Source organism: Macrotis lagotis, chromosome 8, assembly GCF_037893015.1.
Source record: "Macrotis lagotis isolate mMagLag1 chromosome 8, bilby.v1.9.chrom.fasta, whole genome shotgun sequence".
NCBI classification, from domain to species: domain Eukaryota; kingdom Metazoa; phylum Chordata; class Mammalia; order Peramelemorphia; family Peramelidae; genus Macrotis; species Macrotis lagotis.
Window position 1 is genome coordinate 109,879,296 of NC_133665.1, and position 20,743 is coordinate 109,900,038.

General features: G+C 51.7%; 1 protein-coding gene across 6 annotated transcripts; it reads right to left on the bottom strand.

The window, feature by feature from the left end:
• Window positions 1-510: 510 nt before the first annotated feature.
• On the bottom strand, window positions 511-19,483 carry TWF2 (twinfilin actin binding protein 2). Of its 6 annotated transcripts, none has more exons than XM_074198121.1 (9): window positions 19,354-19,483; window positions 13,837-17,881; window positions 9,063-9,241; window positions 8,632-8,727; window positions 5,335-5,439; window positions 3,878-4,003; window positions 2,678-2,828; window positions 2,355-2,476; window positions 511-1,467 (listed from the first exon to the last, which is right to left on the bottom strand). In XM_074198121.1, the coding sequence occupies exons 2-9, from the start codon at window positions 13,931-13,933 to the stop codon at window positions 1,300-1,302; spliced, it is 1,044 nt and encodes a 347-aa protein (XP_074054222.1). In that variant the 5' UTR covers window positions 13,934-17,881; window positions 19,354-19,483; the 3' UTR covers window positions 511-1,299. The 6 variants fall into 6 exon arrangements, with proteins under 6 accessions (XP_074054222.1, XP_074054224.1, XP_074054219.1 ...); XM_074198123.1 differs by having other exon boundaries at window positions 9,063-9,236; window positions 13,837-13,914; window positions 19,354-19,481; XM_074198118.1 differs by lacking the exon at window positions 19,354-19,483 and adding an exon at window positions 18,775-18,868 and having other exon boundaries at window positions 13,837-13,914.
• Window positions 19,484-20,743: the final 1,260 nt, after the last annotated feature.

The window sequence follows — 20,743 nt, forward strand, 5'->3', positions numbered from 1 at the left end:
CCCTTTAGGCTCCCTGCCCACCCTTTGTGGAAATGACATGGAAGCAGGTCCATACCATGCCAGTCATTGCTGGCGAGGACTCTGCCCCAGTCTACGTGTGTGTCCTTTGTTGAGCCCTGTCCAGTCTCTGTGATCAATGGTGCTAGTGACCCGGGGGGGGGGAATTGGCCGAGGACTGAGCTCCATCAGGTCAAGACCCTTCCTGGCCCCTCAGGCCACCGAGGAGTCATCTTAGGAAATCTCCAATAAAGTGTCTTCAGAGGCAGAAGCTGCTCTTGCTGCGGTCTGAAGCTGGGGGTAGGGTGGGGTCAGTCCTCTGGGGTGTTACTTTTCTAACGTATAAAAGGAGAGGTCTCTGGGGTCCCTCCCAATTACTTTGTGCTCTATTTGCAGGCACAGATTTGCATGGGAGATATACGTGATCACATCAAGAGGCAGTTGGCACCCTTTAAAGAAAGGTGGTGCCTCACCCCTGCCAGGAAAGGTGCCCTCTGAAGAGCCAACAGAGGCTTTGATTTAAAAATACTTTACTCCTTAGAAAATACAGCATTCAGGCCAGTAAGTCCTGCCTGCCCTCAGTTCCTCCCACACCTGCCGGCCCAGCTCAGCCCTGATCCACTTCCATGGTACACCCTGGCTCACTGGCCCCCTGGAGGGGTCTTAGAAGGTTGTCGGGCTCGGTCCTAGCTGAAGCCCTCTCCTCTCCCCTGATGCAGCCCTTTCCACTCCCCAACCTCCACCCATCTCCTCCTCAAAACTGGGTATGCTGTCTCCCACCTCAAAAAAAAAAAAGCCTGGCCCTCTCCTCCCAGACTGGGCAGGTGAGGCTCAGGACGAGGATGGAGGTCACGGGGATGTATAAAGATGGAGATGTGGGAATGAGAATGTAGAGTACAGGGAGGGGAACTGGGTGACCAAAACAGGGTGAGTGGGGCCTGCAGGACCCAGTAGTGGGTGTTAGCTCAACAGGCACAGTCATTGGGAGGAGGGGGACCTTAGTGGACGCTGAGGTGAGCCTCTGGAAATAAGGGCAGGTGAGGAGAGAGCCAGGAGAGTGAAGCTGGGGCTTACAGAATTCACACACCTCCCTCAGGGCTGACAGTGGGAAGAGAGAGAGAAAAAGAGGAAGAGAGAAAAAGAAAGACCAAACACACAGTAACTCCTGGGGAAGGGGTCTCTCCAGGTTAAGAGGTGAAGAGGACTGAGCCCGGGTCACTGCAATCCAGGACGCTCAACAGTTCTCAGCCCGGTCCGGCTCAGCCTGCGGCAGACAATGGTGACAGGGGCCGGAGCCCTTCCTTAGCTCTCATCCCCATTCTCTCCAGGGCCCCGGATCAGCCGTTTCTGGCCTCTCTTGCCCACTGGGCCCTTGGGCTTAGCAAAGGCCTGCTTGAAGGCGTGCTGTTTGGGGTGGACTTCATCATACAGGAATTCTGCCGTCAGTTCTGCCCCGTCATCAATCTCCATCTGGGAAGAGTAGGGAGGGGGCTTTAAAGTGGACTGACCCTCCTGCCCCCAGGTCACCCCTCTGAAGACTAGGAGGCCCAGAATGCGCAAGGGTCTATGGTTTGAACATTGCCTGTTGTGGGGAGGGGAGTACCCCAGCCCCTGTCTGTCAGCCCAGATTTGGCCCTCTTTTTCCTCAAGCCCCCCACCCTGACCCTGGAGAATTTCTACCTTCCACAGTGACCTTATATTCTCCTACCCACAAATCAATAACCCCAGAATCCTGATATCTGAACCCTTGGAGCCTACGTCCTTCTGACCCAGGGAGAGAATGGTTCCGGGGTGTGGGAGAGTGGGGGACAGAGAAAGGAATAGCCCCAAATGATGAACCAGGCATGTTCAGGGTTCAAGGTTGACTCAGTCCCATGACAATCCTGCCCTAAATCCTTCATAGGCCAGTGGACTACAGAGTGAGTCCTGGGTTCTAATCCTGCCTCTCTTACTTACACACATTCGACCCTGGGCAAATCCCTTAGCCTCACTAACACTTGTAAAACAGGGCTACTCTCTTTGCCCTGCCTCCCTCATAGGGATGAGCTACATCCTAGGAAGTCAATTACAAGAAGGACCAACTAATCCAATTCTCCCACTACTCAGGTAAGCAACCTGAGACCTGGGCAGGGGAATTCATCTGCCTGCATTTCTATTAGCAAGCTAATGGCAGAGCCTGGTTACAATCCAAGTGTCCAGAATCTCCGAGCTGTTCCTGACCTAAGAGTCCTTCGGGAGCTGGAGGCAGGAGATCCTTAATACAGTCTAGGATGGTACGGCATGGATGGTGAAGGAAGGAGGATCCCAGGGTCTTGTCCAGTTCTAGAGGCCCCATTAAGGCCCACCCCCCCACTCACCTTCTTGGTAATCTCCAACTGGAAGTCCTGCTCTACGGAGTCCAGGAGGCGACTTTTACAGCTGGAGTAAAGCATCCGTTCCTTAATACTACACTTGTATCCAGGCATGGAATAGATGAAGACTGTAGGCAGGGGGCAAATGGAGATTTGGGGGTCAGAGTGGAGCACACAGACTACCTTGAAGCCCTGCCCATGAACCCCCACCCCACCCTCCTCCCTCCCTCTCCCCCTCCACCCCAACTCGAAGGTCCTAGGTGCTGCCATAGACCTCACCAGAGTCCTGGTTCCCTGGGCTTTGCCCCCAATACTAAGCCCTAGCTCACCCACAGACTCCAGATAGTCTCCTTCATGAGAGTGCTTGTAAAGGAAGAAGTGGTAGCGAGCAGAGTCCTGGGGCACTCTCTTGGGCAGGTCCGCCAATTCTGTGGGGTTCGTGTGGACCAGCTCAATGGTTTCCCGCTCCAGGTCCAGTTTCTGGGGACAGCAACCCCTGTCAAGGCAGGGCTGGATCCTGGTGTCCCAAGAACCCAGCCAGAACCTCCCTCCCCTGACCTTTATGGAGACTACTGCACCCCTGGAGAAAACTGGCCATGGGGCAGCATCTCTCTAAGGGAAAATCTGGGGATCCCCAAGATCCCTATAAGAAGCAGCTCCTTTACTGGGGAAATATAAGCAATTTCTCCATAAGGTCAAGACCTTGGCAGGGGAAATACCTCTCTGTAAGGGCAGTCCCCTATGGGGAAAATGGCTCTAAGGGAAGAGTAGAAGTCAGAGAGGTCAGGGTGGGGCAGCCAGGGGAGACCTGGGTTCAAGGGCAACCTTGGACACTCACTAGCTCAATGATTTACAAACAGTTTTGCCCACTGTGACCCAAACAATCCTGTAACCCTCATATGTGCGGACAATGGCAGGTAACACTCACGGCCCATGTGACATGACCTGCAGAACCATCAGGTGCACACCTTTTGAGAATCAGTGTACAGTTTATGTGACCTTGGGCAGGTCACATCTCCCCGAGCCTCAGTTTCCTCATCAACAAATATGAGGGTAACCACAATTCCTGCAGAAGTTATCTTACAGGGATCATTAGACTCAAGCTGACATTTTTGTTGGAAGCATTTATAAAGTGGGAGCAATGGATAAAATGGTAGCCAAGACTCCCCTAATAAGGGATGCTCTTCTAATTAGGGGTGCTCCTCTAATGAGGGGGGGCTCCTCTAGGCAGAAATTCTTCCAGAGACTCTTATTACAAGGATCCCCCCCTTCTTCTCCCTTCAACAAGGGATCTGCCTTTATAAGGGAAGCTCTTTTATCACAGAAATCATGTTCTGAGGGCATGACCTTTATAAGAGAAATTCTCCCCCAAGGGAATCTCTACCCCAGGGGACAGTCTCTAAAAAGGTCCTTCAAGAGGAAAATGCTCCTATGAGACAATCAGTCTTGGGAGGTGAGCATGGATGCAGGAGGGATCTCCAGAGGTGCTGAAGGGTCCTCAAAGCCTGAGGAATTGGGGGGGGGCTCACCAGCTGGATATAGTTGATTTTCTTCTGTTTTAGCTGTAGGATGGCTTGTTGGGCTTCGGGCTGCAGGGGGAAGGCAAGGCCCTGCAGGGTCTGGTGCTTGCTCTCCACACTGATCTCTGTCTTCACCTAGACGACATGAGAAAGGGAGCGGGGTGAGCCTGGAGCCCCACCCCCTGCCTCCCCGGTCACTGCCCAGGAAGCCCTGAGCCTGGTCTAAGCACCAACCCCATCCACTCACCACCCAGAGGTCAAATCCCAGCCCAGCCAGGGGGGGCTTGCTCCCAGTCTGGCCAGGGGCCTCCCTCCCAGCCCGGCCGGGTTGGCTCACTCCCAGCCCAGCCGGGGGGGTTCCCTCCCAGCTGTGGGTCTGGGTCCACCCCAGGATCAGCTTTCAGAGAGATGCTCTCAGAACATACCCCAGACCCAGATGAAAGGGCTGAGCTGGGCAGGGCAGAGGGGAGGAAGGTCTGGGATGTGAAGGCAAAAATGGGGGAAGCCTGAGACTATCCAGGGTTTAGGAGCCGGCTCCCTCCTCCTTCTCTGGGGAAGCTAGGCTACTGGCATTGAAAAGATCACAGAATCCCCTGTGAGCAGGGGCTTCAGCAAGACATCGAGTCCAAGCTGGGCCTGATTACTAATCCCCCCAGGGACCACCCCTAAGAAGTGTGGTTTGGGTTCAGGACAAGTGCAAGGAGACCCCCACACACAACACCCAACCCACAGGCTGAAGGCCTGAAATTCTTGAGAGCAGCCAGCTCTATTCACTCCCCACCACACACACACACACACACACACACACACACACTCTCATACATACACTCACATCCACACACACTCAAAAATATATACACATACACTCACACTTATAGTCACACACACTTAGATGCTCATACTTATACTCAGATATCCATACTTACCCCGTCACCCCCTTGGGTGAGTTCTGCCTGTCCCAGGAGAAGCTGGGAAGGTCTCATTAACTAGAGCAAGCCCCTACTTGAAAGCTCATGTGTTCTAGAAAGGGGTTTGTCGTTAACCCTGAAGCCCTCTCCCCATCTGTCCCCAGCAGTCCAAGACTGCTTTGTAAGACCCTCTGCAGCCAGAGGGGTCAGGGTCTGCCTAGACTGGAGCCAGGATCCCTGAGTTCTAGACTCAGCCCCTCTAGAATGTTAATAAACACCACAGTTTTGGGGGGGGCTTCCTGGCTAGAGATGGGAGACTTCTGTGAGAGCTCCCCCTTGGACCAATTCCCTGCTCTGAGCTGGGATATTTCTGTGCCCCAGGCACCTTCTCTCCAAAACGAGAGACAAGACTCTGTCCAGGCTTACCCACAGGAGGGCTGGGGGGAACTGGGAAGAGTCTTTCTCCATGGAGACCCCGAGGCTTAGCAGGCACAAGTCCTGATCTGCGCCTGCCCCTCAGGGATGGGCCCTTCTCTGCTCCCTGTCTGAAGGCCATACCTCATTGATCCGGATCTGCTGGAGCTCCCTTTCCGCCAAGGTCAGTGGGGCTGGGGCAGCGCAGGATGACACATGTTTCTGGTAGCCACTGAAGGAGAGGTCATCCTGAAGGAAGATAGCCTTATGAGAGGGGAGAGGGGCTGAAAGCTGGCCCCCCCAGAAGGACTCACGCCTCCCTCCACAGGACTGCCCCCCCCCCCCCCCAAGGACTCACACCCCTTCCACATCCCTTCCCTTCTCCCCTCAGTCTCCACCTCTTCAAAATGGAAGCAATAAATAACACTGGCATTAAAGCTCACTGGAATGTCATGAGGCAAGTGCTTTGTAATCCTGAAAGTGCTCAAGACATGGGAGTCTCAGTGGCCCAGGGGAACAAGCCGTAAGACACAAGTTCAAGTCTAGCTTCACACACCAGCCACAGGACTCCAAGTAAATCACTTAATCTCTCTGTCTCAGTTTATTAAAAATGGGGACACCAATGGTCTACCCCCACAGGGTCACTGGGAGGATAAAAAATGAGCTACACAGAACATTACATCAATGCCAGCTTCAGAGCAGGGACTGTTTCTTCGATATTCAGCATACAGTGGGTACTTAATCAATGCCTACTGTCCAACTGACAGCCTCAGAGTGACAGAGCCAAAATTTGAACCCAGGTCTTTTCATCTCAAATCCATTCTCTCTACTGTACCCCTTTGCAGTTAATATGATTTCTTCTCCCTGTGCCTCAATCTCCCCACTATCAAAGGAGAGGTTCTCTGAGGGGCACCTGAGCTCTAAGTTGTGTGTTTTATGTCCATAAGTCATAATCCAGGCTGGGCCCCGGGCAGTCAAGGAAGCAGCAGGAGAGCCCCCTCCAAGGTGAGAGAACACGGGCCTCTGCTGCCCCCTGGTGGCACCCCGGGGAGCCCCACCAGAACCACTCCAATCAGGGGGATTCTGGAAAATGGCGGTCAAGGTCAAGGGCTAGACACACTGGGAAAAGAGGTCCCGTGATTCTTCCCTCCCCCACCTCCCCTCATCATCTAGCCTCTGATGAAGACCTCCAGACAGCTGGGCCTACCAGGTAAAGCCAGCCCACCCTACTTCTTCCAAGCTCTAATTTTTAGGAAATCTTTCTTTAGAGCAAACTTAAATTGATCCCCTCAAACAGCCACATCATATGTGCATTCCTGTCTTTCAACTTTCTCTCTGTTTATTCTTCCTCATTCCTGTTTATTTTTTAAGAAATGGAAAAAGTCCTGGGCTGGATGTTGGAAGATCCAGATTCTCATCTGACTGTGTGATCAATCAATCCACAAGCATTAATTATTTATTATCAATATCCAGAAGAGCTCCATGGACTTAGAAGTTGGGCTGAACTTGGGAAGAAGTTTATTGAAGAAAAAGTATCAAATATCTCACTTGGCTTCAAATAAGTCAATTTATCAAGGCCAAGCCAGGGTTGGACCGTGGTCACATAAAGGCCAGAGCCAGAGGGTTGAAGGGCCAGTCAACTTCTCTACCTGAACACAAGAAATGAACGGGTTTCTAGGCTGCTCTAAGAGAGGTCAAAGAGAAGATAACCAGAGGTCATGTCATACCTGCAGTACTGGGGTCAGTTTGGAGGGAGGGTTAAGGAGGAAAGTGAAGGTTTAGCTGAAGCAACTGGGGATGTTTCATGGTAATAATATCAGTGGCAGGGGGGAATAATACAATTACATTCAGACCCTTGGGACACCTATTATGGGAGAAAGATTTAGGTTTTGTTTTGTTTTTGCAAGGCAATGGGGTTAAGTGGCTTGCCCACTGCACCACCTAGCCACCCCGGGAGAAAGATTTAATCTGGTCTGTGTGGCCCTGGAAGATAATACTAGAAGAAACTGCTGGTGAGAGAAATGATCAATTCCTTTCTCATTGACAGAGTAGTTCAAAGCTTTTTTTTGTGAAAGGCAGGACCTATGATGAGAAGAAAGCTAGGAGTTGTTGTCCCACCCAACTAGAGAACTTTACAAAGAATTTAAATTAAGTCGAATTCCAATTTACACGGCCCAAGGTTGGGAGTGTTCTGGCTTGAGATAGTCTCTCTTTGTCCATGAGTGACATAATGGTGACTTTGCATAGTCCTACTTTACTTAAATCCAATAGTTTGCATGTCATTACATCACCTCCCTGATGTCATGGTCTTTTTTTTTTTTTAAAGGTTTTTGCAAGGCAAATGGGGTTAAGTGGCTTGCCCAAGGCCACACAGCTAGGGAATTATTAAGTATCTGAGATTTGAACCCAGGTACTCCTGACTTTATCCACTACGACACCTAGCTGCCCCTTGTCATGGTCCTTTTTAAGAAAGCATGAACCACAACAAAAAGAATCTCTTTGTCCAGAGCAGCATAATCAATCACACTCCCCAGGTCTCTCACAGAATACATCCAACTTTAATTATAATGTTTATTCTTTCTTATTACTCTTCCAAGGGCCAGTAAAAGCTGAAGTTCAATGAAGAGTGCCTCTGACCCCTTTCATTAATTATGGAATAACAACTTTCACACTTATTACAAGACATACTGGGCCCCCAATATTGTCCCTCTGGTTCCCCTGCTTTCTGGTTTTACAGTCTCTTTGGGAGTGTTGTGTTTCCCCATTCAATTGTAAGCTCCTGGAGGGCAGGACCTTTCTTGCTTTGTCTTACTTGCATCCCTACATTTAGTGGGTGCTCAATAAATGTTTACTAAATTGAATTAAATTCAAATTGGAAGTTGCAGAGAGAAGCAAATTTAAACTTCCCTTCAAGAAAAACTTCTTAATGAGTATCTCAAAGCAGGAGGGGCTACCTCGGCACATGGAAGCTTCCCCTTCACAAGAGGCCTTCAAGCAAAGGCTGGATGATTGTCAGGTCTATGATCCAGAAGTAAGAGTTGGTCACTGAGACCCCTTTCAGCTCTAAGAGTCTGGGCCTCAATGCCTTTCTGGGCCTCAACTTCCTTATCTGTCAAATGGGGACCACAACCACCAACCTGAGAGAATATAAGCTCCCTGAAAGAAGTCACTCTTGTACTTGGATCCTGAACACAGGACACAGCAGAAGCTTAATAAATGTTTACTGATGAATGGATATCAGGGAAAGGCCAGGAACTGAACAGCCCCACGCTAGATCATGTGTTATTAGCACAAAGGGTGGGGGGACGGGGCTAGCCCCAGTAGCTAAGGATGTGGTGGAACCAGGGATCAAGCCAGTGCTGAGCTCCAGACACTCACAGATCCCTTCTACCCAATACCATAGGATGCTGGGGGGAGGGGGAAATGGAAAAACTAACCTACCTTCACTGTCCCAAAGAGCTCATCCTTGATGTGGCCCCCCCCAAACTCCTTCTTCACCGTGGCTCTTGTGGCTGCATAAAGCATCTTCAGTCGAACCTGGGGAAAGAGGGTCCATCTCAGAGGTGCCTGTGGAGCTGGTGGTGTCTCCTCTCTTGGACCAGAGGCTCCCTGGAGCTTGGACCTCTCTTAGCTGCTCAGATCTAAGGGCTGGCCCATATCTTGTCTGGAGACATAAACTCTTTGAAGGCAGGTTCCAGGTGCTTCCCTGCTCAGGTCTCTGGTCTAAGAAATGTTCACTTGCAAGATCAGGAGGAAGATGCTGCCCACCTCTCAGCTCACACAGCCCCAGGCCCCACTCCTGCCCTGGGACAATCTCATGGGCCCTGGTTCTGCATGTGTATTAGTGGGGCAGGAAAAAGGGGGCTGCTTACCGGAGAGCTGTCGGGGGACCAGGCGATGAAGATCCACTGAAAACCTTGAGCATTGTGGGAGTCTAGCCGGTACAGGATGTAGCAGGGTTGGCCCTCATCCAAGAGAGGCAAGATGCTGGCATCGTAGTCTTGTTCCCATCCTTGGGCTGGCTCTCTGAAGGCGCCTAGCACGAGCTGTTCTGGGAGCACATGGCGGGGTTAGTCCCTTGAGCAGGACCTTGCCTTAGAGCCCACCCCCAGCCCCAGACCCTCCTCCCCAAAATGTCAGGCTGGACCCAAGAATCACAACATCAGGGCTGAAAGGAACTAAAAAGCTAGCCTAGTGGCCATCCAACTGGCACCCCTTCTCCAATTTGTTATAGAGATCAGGCCTGAGATCTGCTTAAGATAGAGAAAAAAGAGACTATCAAGGCAAGCTAACATTTTCCCATGCAACTCCTAGCCTTGGAGAAGGGCTACCAGCATATGTCCAAGCAAGATTTGAACCCAAGTCTTACTGGTCTCAATATTGGCTCTTTCTCCCCTTCTCTGGCCTTCAGGCCCACATCCTTCCCATCAGAAACCTGCACTCTGATTCTGGAACCTTCCTGGGCTCTGAGAGGCAAACATTTGCCTTACATAGTTATGTTGCTTGGACCAGGCTTCCATTTCCCCAGATCTACTTAAACTCCAAAGGCTAAATTAAAGGATTACATAAAATAATCCTTTATGTACTGTCTTCCCCCATTTGACTGTGAAGACAAGGTCTGCATCATTGGCTTTTTCTTTGTATTCCCTAGGATGGTGTCCAGTATACAGGAAGTCCTTAACAAAGGCTCTAACCTTTACCTGTCTATTCTGAACTGCCAAAATAACCTTCCTAAGACCTGTGTCTTGGGAATAACTTTGCCGTTCCTCTGTTTCAAAAGCAAAAACAAAAATGAAAAAAAAACTTCTCAGTCTGACACTGAAGATTCTGTCCACTCAGACCTTTGCATTCCCTTCTAGCCTTGTTTTCACATTATGTCCCTCATCCACCCTAGGCTCCACTCAAGCTAGAAATCCAGGAGTTCCCCAAATCTAACATCCAGCCAGCTGGCTCCCAGCTGATCTCTGTCCCCAACATTCATCATGCAAGCAAGAACCGGTCAGATGCCACCTCGTTCCTTCAATCTTGACTAGTTCCCTGACCCAAACCTTCACAAATATTCTTAAAATTTTTTGAAACTTTTTTTCATCTCCATCACTTTCTATCTTGTAGTCTACTCTAATATAGGCTGATAATCAGGAAAAACTGAGTTCAAATCCAACCTCAGACATTTACTATCTGTGTGACTCAGAGGAGTCACTTAACTTCTGTTTGCCTCAGTTTCCTCAACTGTAAAATGGGAAGAACAAGAGCATCTGCCTTCCAGGGTTGCTATGAAGGTAAAATGAGATAATATCAGTAGAATAAGTGGCAGGTACCTTATGTCATATCTCCCCTCAACCCCAGGGAAATATAAGCTCTAAGGATAGTCCAGCAATAGGGCCTCTACATAGTAGGTGCTTAAGACTTGCTGAATTAAATGGAAAAATGTCACTCAGGTCTCCTGATGTCCCTCCTGACAAGCCCACCCCGTGCCCAGCAAGGTGTGACTTTGGAAGGACCACCATCATTTCCACCTTCCTCTGGAATCCTCAGTCAATATATCTGGAAGAAGAAAGTTGGTATTCTAATTGTTGCAATAATAACAACAGACGCTCAGACAACATCTGGGAGAACAAAGTGGGTATTCTAATTATTATAATCAGATAATGAGGAGTAACTGACATTTCTATAGCAGGTTAAGATTTGTCAAGGGTTTTACATTCACCCACAAAACTCTCCCAATAACTCTGAGACAGGAACGTTGCAAGCATTATTATCCCCATTTTACTGATAGAAAGATTGGGGCCCATAGAGGTCAAGTAACTTGTCCACCGGTCATTCAGCTAGTGAGTGTCCCAACACAGAATTCCAACCCAGGTCTTCCCAACTCCCAAGTTCACATAGCCCTGGCACAGACGAGAGACAGATATCCAGTGGACAGGACACAGCTGACAGACAGAGATACCACAGGGTGAGGGCTGAAGTGTTGAGGGTTAGGAAGAGGAAATGCAGGGTGGGGAACGAGATGAAATGAAACAGTGACAGAATACCAGATAGGAAAGGAAAATGATAGGAGCAGCCTGGATGGCTTATTCAGGGGGATTCAGATAACCCAGGGAAGGCCAGAGAATTGCCATCTAGTTATTGTCTATTTTATTCTGGTTACACTGAAGAGATTCAATTCAATTTAAAACATTTTTAAGTACTTATTATGTTCTAAGAATAAAAAAGGAAAAATAAGGTCCCTGCCTTTGGGAGCTCCAAGTCTAAAAGGAGTGGGAGTAAATAACCAAGTTCAGTCAAGATGTAGATAGAGAAAATGGAAAGTAATCTTCCAGAGGGAAGGGCACCCTGGGAGGGACAGGAAGGCCGAGACTTAAGCTGAATTGTAAAGGAAGCCAGAGAAACCAACTGGTGAAGGGAAGGGGAAGGGGGGGCAGAGTTAGGGTTAGAGGGGGGCAACCAGTGCGGAGACAGATGTGGGGAGAAGGTCAAGGGGCTGCAACCAGGCCAAGCTGTGAACCCCAGTTTGTGAAGGGAGGGAAGACTGGAAAGGTGGGGGGAGTGGCCCTATTGTGAAGGACTTTCAAATGGCCAACAGAAGGACTTGACATTTGTCATGGGGTAACAGGGAGCTCTCTGAGTAAGAGGTGACATGGTCAAACCTAAAATGCCTTTTGAAAAATCACCTTGGTAATTTTGGGTCAATCTTGGTTAGATTTGAGCCAAATTTGAGTCAAAGAACCAAGGGGAATCAGAGGGACTTCAGAGACATCTGCTTGGATGCCTCCAGGGACGAGGAATTCAGTAGTAGTCATAATTCATATTTACGCAGTCCATTTCACCATCAGACAGCTCTGGATATTAGAAAGTCCGTCCTTGGATTGATCGACGCCCGCCTTTTTGAAAGAAGCACCCTGAGGTGCTCTGGTTGCTCCCCAACTTCCCTCTCACCCCTTGCCCTCAGAAAATGTAAGTCAACAATACCCAAGTGGGTTGGTGGGTCCCTGGGGGGGGGGGCAGAAAGCTGAAATCAGATGCTGGGGAGCCAGAGGGAGCCTGCCCCCTCCTCCCAATAGGGGCCAACTGAGATCCGAGAACACTGCTGGCCAAGCAGCCTCACCAACATCCTCGGGACCGACGCCAATGACCTACTGGGCCCGAGGCCCAGCCCAGTGGGGTCCCTAAAGAGCTAATGGGCAGGCAGCAGTTAGACCCAGCCAAATGACCTGACAGCCCCAGAGATCTCCTGACAATAAAGCCCATTCTACAATCCTCCACAGTTGACCCCCCTTAACCCTGGAAGTCTTATCCCCCAAAGAAGACAGGTGGGACTGACGAAGGAGGTTCATCCAGCTTTCTGGGGCCTGAGAAGGTCCCCAGTTGACCCAAAGATATATGTGAATCCAAGTACTGAGGTCATCATTTATAGCAAAGACAAATGAAGGGTTGAGGGCTCCCCTTGGAGTCTAGTCTATGAGCAGCCAAATCTGACTTATAAAAACTAAGAAATTCTTAGAAAATGCTTAGAAAAGAGGATTTGATAGATGCTGCATTCACACAAGACCTTTCAAAAACGGGTCATTGTGCAAAGTGAGGATTACCTAAATATTCCCTCCCTTGACCCTGCATCTCTGGCCCAACCCCAGAAAACACGCCGATTTAGGAAGGGAGGAGAGTGGAGGGATTCCACTAGAACCTAAGGATCCTGGGCAACAAATAATAACTTTCCCAAAGTCCAGCTTTGATCTCCTGCTGAAGAACCTTCAATGGCTCCCTAAAACCTTGCAGATTAGGACCCAAACCCTCAGCCTAATATTTAGGAAACATTTTGATGTGATTCCGACCTTCCTCTCTAGCTTCATTTCTAGACCCCTAGATTTCTACCAAGCACATATGGGAATCATTCCAAAATACCCCAATCTCTGTGAATCTCTAAAGCAGACCCAGCCTTTAGGGCCCAGATCAAGCCTTCCCTGACTATTCTGACATTAGTTTCTCCTATAGGAAGAGGCTCTGGGGCTTGTGTTTCCCCTCTAGTTGTCCCTGACGTCCCCCAGATAGGATAGTCAGCTTCCTGAGGCCACGGCTAAGATCGATTCTTCTCTGTGGCTCAAGCTTTGAAGGCAAGACCCATTGGATCTCTGCTGCTTCTGTACCCAAGCCATGACCATGACAGAATCCAAATTCACCCACCAAGGAGCAGCTTGAACAAACATGGTCCTCTGTAGACCTTTCCAGGTCCATGACAGCCTTGCACATGTACACACATGCACACACACACACTACTTCCTCTCTCCTTTGCCCCCATCAACAATCCTAATCTGTCTTGCCCCCAACCCTGAGACACCTATATTTTCACTCTGATCCCCCAAATATAAACAAAATAGCCAGGAAGAGAACTCTACTTCCCCTTCACTCCACAACCAACCACCCTACAAAAAGGTATGGAGGAAAAAGTTGAACTTTGGGCTCAAGGGAGCTTGGATCTGAATTCTGACTCTTCCATTGACCAGCTGGGTCATTCTGGGCAGTACCTTGCTGTCCCTGGGCTTCAGTTTCCTTATCTTTAAAGTTAGGGGAGGGAGAATCTGAGCATACTCTGCGTATGACAACAACCCATGACATGCATATTGCCTCCCCCCCCCCCCCAGAGAAACTCACCATCCTCAATGACGACTTTGATGAGCCTCACAGATCCATTCCGAGCCTTGGCAAAGAAATCCTTCAACTCAGGAGTGGCTACAAGAACCAGAAACATGATGGTCAGAGACACCAGTCAGGCAAGAACCAGGGGGAAAGGGAATGTATTCAGAGGCTCAGGTCCTGAAGAGTCGGCTGAAGCAGGATATAACAGAGTTGGGGTGGGGGGGGAGGCCCTGGAGGCGAGTTAAATAGAGCCCCGCCATGTGACTCAGGCAACCTGATCCTGGACCCAGTTGAACATAATCTCCCAAATTTAGCTGATGGTGTCGCAGGCACGGCCGGGGGCCAGCTCGGGTGACAAGGAGCCCGTGGGGGAAGGGGAGGGCTTGTCCTCCCCCCCAAAACCTGATCCCCTCCACCCACCACAACAATCACAGCTTCAGGAAAAGAGGCAGGGGGAGATGCTCCACCATATCTGAGGGCAGGTTGCCCCCAGGCCTGAGTCTTGGTTCTTTCACCTGCCTAATGGCCATCACTACAATTTCTCCATCCCTCCCAAAGAAGTGGCCCCTTTGAGAGTCTGGGAGACACTGGCCCCCTCCACCTGCCTACACGCAGCCTAGACGCCCCAGGGCTGACACATGACTCCCTTGCCCCTTGAATGTGCTGACCTCAGGTTAGGATTCTACCCATGACCCACCAATTCCTCATCTCTGTAGCCCCTTTCCCAATTAGCACTTCCTAGAAGAGGGAAAAGGGGTTCATCATTCTCTAGTCCAAGAACATAGACTCATTCACACATGGACACCCAATTATAGAAATGACTCATGCAAACAGGTGCATGTGGTTCCATGTGTGGTAAACACAAGGATGAACACACATGTGCATGCACATGTTTATTCATTCGTCTGTGTGGTCTGTGCACGCTAAATGTATGGAATAGTGGGTTCAATACAAATAAGCATGAATATACAGGGATGTGTCAACCTATGAGATGAGATGACTACTGTGATGACATGTGTAAGTCCATTCCAACAAACAAAAGGTATACGTTCATAATCGCCAGTGGAGCACATCTATGAAGCTGGCAGAGCACAGAGCTGTTGGCCAAGATGCCTGCCCTCTGGGCACTGCCAGGATGTCGAAGGCTGTCCACACCAAGCCAGAGGCTCAGAGAAATGGCTTGGCCCCAAAGGAGCTCCAGTGTCAGTAGGATCTTGAGGTCGACAGGGGACAGAACGCTGCTTCGTCCCTCAGGTAAGTCAGGGCTGGCTGCCTGGAAGAGGGGACCCTCTCAGGACCTGTGCAGAGGAAGGCAGCTAGTCTGGGGAATGAGGCCTTCCTTCCACAAGCTTCCAGAAGACGTGCTGCGTGCCCCAGCAGTCTCAGGAAGACCCAATGAGGGCAGAAGCAGGCTATGGTCAGCAGAGAACCAGTCGGGAGAAGCCCCGAGGGAGTACGGTGAGAGAACCAGGGTTAGAGCTGGACTTCTCATCCTGGAAAAATGGTGAGTGGGGGCATGAAAGGAGGAAGAGGATGGAAGAAGGCTGTGCTTCCTGGAGACAGGGGGATAAACCAGATGACCTGACTTCTCTTCTCAAGAGTATCAGACAGGTCTACATATGCTTCCCCAAGTCTGGCGCTGAGATCTTGACCTTGGGTCTCTGGCATGAACTAGAAACGGAACAGACTCTGTGATCCTGTACACACATTTTTGGGCTGAGGTCAATGGGTATTTTAATACTTAGGCAAGGAGCCAGTCCACTGGGGTATAAACAAGCAGGGTCACATCCCTAGATCTCAAACCCCAAATGGAGGGGGGGGGAACAGGACACTGGAGCTCCTCCAGATAACCCCACCTGTAAGGGGTCCTAGCCAACCCCATCTTCCATATTCTATGTGGAGCTTCTCTAGTGCTATAGAAGAAAGGTGGGGAACGGGGGCCAGCTCTTTCCATCCACAGGACAATGGGAGGCAGCTCCTTTTGGCTCTCCAAGACCCCCAGTCCTGCCTGGTACTTCTTATTTTGTGGAGGAAGTTTTAAATTTCTTTTCCCTTAACAAAAAAGTCTACCTTGCTTTTTAGAGTTACTTCCCCAAAAATACAGCCACTGGGCCAACCCCATTACTTCCCTAGCTGGTTCTTGTTAGGAAGTAGACTGTTTCATCAGGAACTGGCTTCTACCATCTTGCAGAAAAAATACAGAATGTGTGTAGTCAGGGGACCTGGGTTCAAATGTCTGTCACTTCCCCTCTCTGAGCCTCAGTTTCCTCATCTGCAAAAAGCTTGGGTTAGACCAGTTGAACCCTAGGATAATCCATTTAACTATCATCATATTTAGACAGGACAGAAAACTTTGGGGGGAAAAAGAAATAAGAGGTTGAGGGGAAAAAGGTAACTGTTTCCTCTTTCCTGGGGAAGAACAAGGGAAAATGCCCTGCCAGTTCCCTTCCTTCAGGCCTTCCCAGTCTTCCAATCCTTACCCAACTGGCCTCCCCAATCTTCAGCCTCTTGACGCGAAGCCCTGTTCTGTTCATTAGCTCAATGACTGATTCCCAAGGTCTTTCTAGTTCTGTCCCCATCCTTAGTTCATAAGCCTTTCCCTTCTCCTGGTCTCCCCCAGGAACTCATCCCTAATTTACAGACCCCATCTTTTCCTAGACTTTGAATTCATTCCCTAGGTCCTTCTCACTGATCCCCCCATCTTTGGACCTCCCAGGTCCCACCTTGTCTCAAATTCCCAGAGTCCCCAATCTCTATCTCCCACATCTCCACTCCTTATTGTGCTGACCTCCACTGCCCTTTCCACTGTCCCATCCCTAATCTGTTCCCTCCCAAATCCTTTCATCCACTGTCTGGATGCTACCAGATCCTAACTCAGGGCCTAGAATAGAAGTACTTCATTATGTTTTGTTTTGTTTTTCTTTTGCAAGGCAATGGGGTTAAGTGGCTTGCCCAAGACCACACAGCTAGGTAATTATTAAGTGTCTGAGGCCGTATTTGAACTCAGGTACTCCAGAATCCAGGGCTGGTGCTCTATCCACTGTGCCACCTAGCTGCCCCAAATAGAAGTACTTTAATAAGTGCTGGTTAATAAACTTAATAACCCATTCCCAATCCATTGCCCTCTCAGCATCTCCTTTTCTCTTGGCCTCCCCAACCTACCCAATATTTCTAGGCTATTGATCTCATTCCCTTCCCCCTACTGGCCTGTCCCACCAGTCAGTCAGAGCGCATCAATAATCCAGGTCCAGTAGAGGACACCGGAGCTGAGCTAAGCCTTCCCCATAAATGTTTTATGGGGCCCCATCCCCAAGCCCCAGCACAGCTTCCTTGGGTTACAGGCTCAACTGCCTCCACAGGGAGCTGGACCCGCAAGGGATCAGCCTGAAGAGAGTTCAGAGACTGGCAGACCTAATGGGGGGGGGGGTGATGGAGGAAGGGGCTGGAACATAGGAATGGACAGAAATATTAAATGGTAGAAGTTAGGTAAAAAAGTTGGTAAGAGGAAACAAGAAGCCCAGAACTGGGGGGAGGGGGGAAGTAAAGGAAAGACCAAGAGATGGCCAATGATTTCCTCATCATCTCCACAATTCACTTTATTTCCTCTCTCCTTAAGCCCTTAGAGCAGGAAGTCCTGACCCAGGAGACCCAGGTCCCAGATCTGTCTCCGCCGCCAACTCACTGTGAAGCTTCTGCCTTTAGACTTCAATTTCCTCCTACATAAGATGGCAGAGGGAGGAGATGAGCTGGACTGTCTCTCCGTTCTTTTCAAGCTCTCATCTTCTGTGGCACCTGTGACTGTTCTCTTTGGTGAGGCTAAGTTTGGGAGCTCGGGCTTAGGAGGCCCGAGTCTGCACATCCCTCAGGGAATGCGCACTCACGGATGGGCAGATCCGCTCTCAGCCCCTGATATGTTTGTGAGGGGATGAGGATGAGGATGAGGATGAGGATGAGGATGAGCAAAGGCAGGCGGAGGACCTCATGGAAAGGAAGGTCCAAGATCCGAGTCAGAAGGCAACTGGAGCAAGAACAGACTGCCACAGGGCGGAAAGCCAAATTTCTAAAGAAGAAACGGGAAGAGGGGGAGGAGGAAGAGATGCCCCGCGGCTGCTGGGATAGGGGGGCTCGTCCCTGTCTCCCCCTCCCAGGCCCGTCTGGAGGCCACCGCAGCCCCCAAAGCTTCATCAGCCGCCCCTCCCCCCGGCTTGAAGCCCCACGAGACCTGAGCCACGGGGGGCTCGGGGGCACCCCGCCAAGGGGCAGCCCCAAGTCTCAGTTCCACAGCAGGGGTGGGGGCGGACTGAGGCTCGGCGCCCTCGGGTCCTGGGGTCCCCAGGGGAGGCGGGGGAGGGGAGGGGCCTGGCGTGCCCGGACACAGGGCAGAGCCGGGAGCCCACGAGAGGCCCGGGCCGGCCCGGGTGCGGGGTCAGGCCGCCGGAGGCCTCGGGGCCCCACAACCCCTGAAGGTCCGGGGGGCGGTGGGAAGCCCCCCGGCCTGAGCAGGGCCCGGCTGCCTCGCTGGGGAGCGGCCTGGCCGGGCCCGGCACCGGGGGCGCCGGCGAGGTGCGCCCCCTCCCACAGGCAGGTGGCCCTTCCGGATCCGGCGCCCCGGCCCCGCCCCGCCCCTCGGAGGCACGGGACCCTCGAGGGGTCAAAGGGCCGGGGTCAGCGGGTCAGCGGGTCACTCAGGGGTTCAGCCAGGGGCCCGGGAAACAGGGCGCGGGGGGCGGATGGGGGCTGGGCCAGCCGCAGAGTCGGGCCCTCCACCCCCCCACGGGCCCGGACACGCGGGGCGGGCGCTCCCACGCTGGGGGGGGCGCGGGCCGCGCGGGGGGGAGGGGCCGCGGGGGCGGGCGGGGCCGCGGGGGCGGGAGGGCCGCGGGGGCGGGGGCGGGCGGGGGCGGGAGGGCCGCGCGGGCACATCCGGGCCCCGCGGCGGCCCCGCGCGCTCACCGTGAATGCCGGTCTGGTGGGCCATGGGCGCGGGCGGCCCCGCGGGCCGGGCTCGGGGCGGCGGCGGCGGCGGCGGCGGCGGCGGCAGGATGTGGGCTCCGAGCCGCCGGGCGGTGCCGCAGTCGCTCCCTCCGCGCCCCTCCCCCGCCGGGCCCCGCCCCGTCCTGCCCTCGGGGGCGGGGCCGCGCCGCCCCTCCCCCGCCCCGCCGGAGGGTGGAGGAGGAGGGGAGGGAGGCGCCCCTGCCCCCGGGGCTTGCTCTCTGCCCCACGAGGGAAGCCGCGAGGCGGGCGCCGCCGTGGGCACCCGCCCGGCCTGGGCCGGAAGCCGGCTTCGAAGCCCCCTGGCCGCCGAGTCCCTCAGGACTTAGCCTTGCACTAGGCCCGGGGCCCTCCTAGGCCACACCCAAGGACAGAGGACGGACCCGGGGGCACCCCCGGGGAGCCACCGCTAGCACCCCTGGACCCCCATGCTGTGAGGACACCCGTGTGGACACCGGCCATTCCACCTTAACGGCCCTTTCCTGAGCACCTCACCGTCTGCTGCCACCCAACCCAAAACACTGAGCGGGACACACAAACCTGAGTGTTCGTGTCGGAGACCTCAGGCGCCGACTCCACCTCCATCCCTCTCCCACACTCTACAAGAAGATGATTAAAATAAGGGCCCCTCCCAGGATCACACAGAGAGCCTGGTGTTTCGGCCCAGGAGCCCAGGACTTGGGAGGAGAATGGCATCCGCGGGTGGGGACGATATTCATACTTCCCCAAAGCTGCCGAGGATGACCCAGGCCGAGCCAGCAGTCAGTGATGGCCTCAGAGGAAGCAATTGCAGTGGGACAAAGGCTGAGGGAAGTTGGGAAGAAAGATTCCAAGAGTGAGTGTCATGGAGACAGGAACAAGTGGAAGCAGAAAACGCAGATCAAGGCCGCCTTATCAGCCTGCTTACCCTTCTCTGGATGCCCCCCCCTTATCAAAGTCTATAAAAAGTGCCTAGAAGGGCAGCTGGGTGGTATAATGGATAGAGCATGGGTCAGGAGGATCTGAGTTCAAATGTGATCTCAGACAGCTGCATAACCTTGAGCAAGTCATTTAACCCCATTGCCTTGCCAAAAAAAGTGTCCCCAAGAACTGGATATGATATTTCTGATGGGGATCTGAGCAGGACAGATCCTCTAAATCAATCTGAATACTATGACTCTCATTCTGTGATGTTGTCCCACTATTGACTTCTTCCCTTCATAACTGAATTTAGGTGAAACGAATCATTCATTAGGTAACTATTAGGTACCAACTGTGTGCCAGGAAGGTTGTTAGGTGCCAGAGATAGATACAAGACCAAAGAAATGAAACTATCCCTGCTCAAAAGAAGCTTACATTCTAATGGAGATTGACAACAAGTACTGATAAAAGTATATTCTTTTACATAAAATGTATAAGTTCACATATATGGGTATATGTGTATGGATACACACATGTGTGAATATATGTATATAATATATAGATATAAAATACACATGTATTTATATACAGTTGTTTTTAGTCATGTCCAAGTCTTTGTGACCTTTTGGGGGTGGTTATCTTGGCAAAGCTATTGGAGTGGTTTGCCATTTCCTTCTCCAGTTCATTTTACAGATGAGGAAACTGAGGCAGGGTTAAGCGGCTTGCCCAGGGTCACCCAGCTGGACTCTAAGGCCAGTTTTGGTCTCCAGAAGATGAGTCTTCCTGACTCCAGGCCCAGCAGTCTGCACTGTGGCACCACCTAGCGTCCCATGTGTGGATATACAAATATAATAAATTGCACAAAGTACAAGGTACCTAAACCCTTTTTCTACAGATGAGAAAACTAAGTCCTTTCAAGTAGCTCTAACTCTGGGGCTCTTCCCCCCTCCCCCAGATTCTTGCTTCTCCTCTGGGAGGCAGAGTAGGCTTCCCTGTCTCCCCTTCCTTCTAGAGAGTAGCTGGCAGGTGC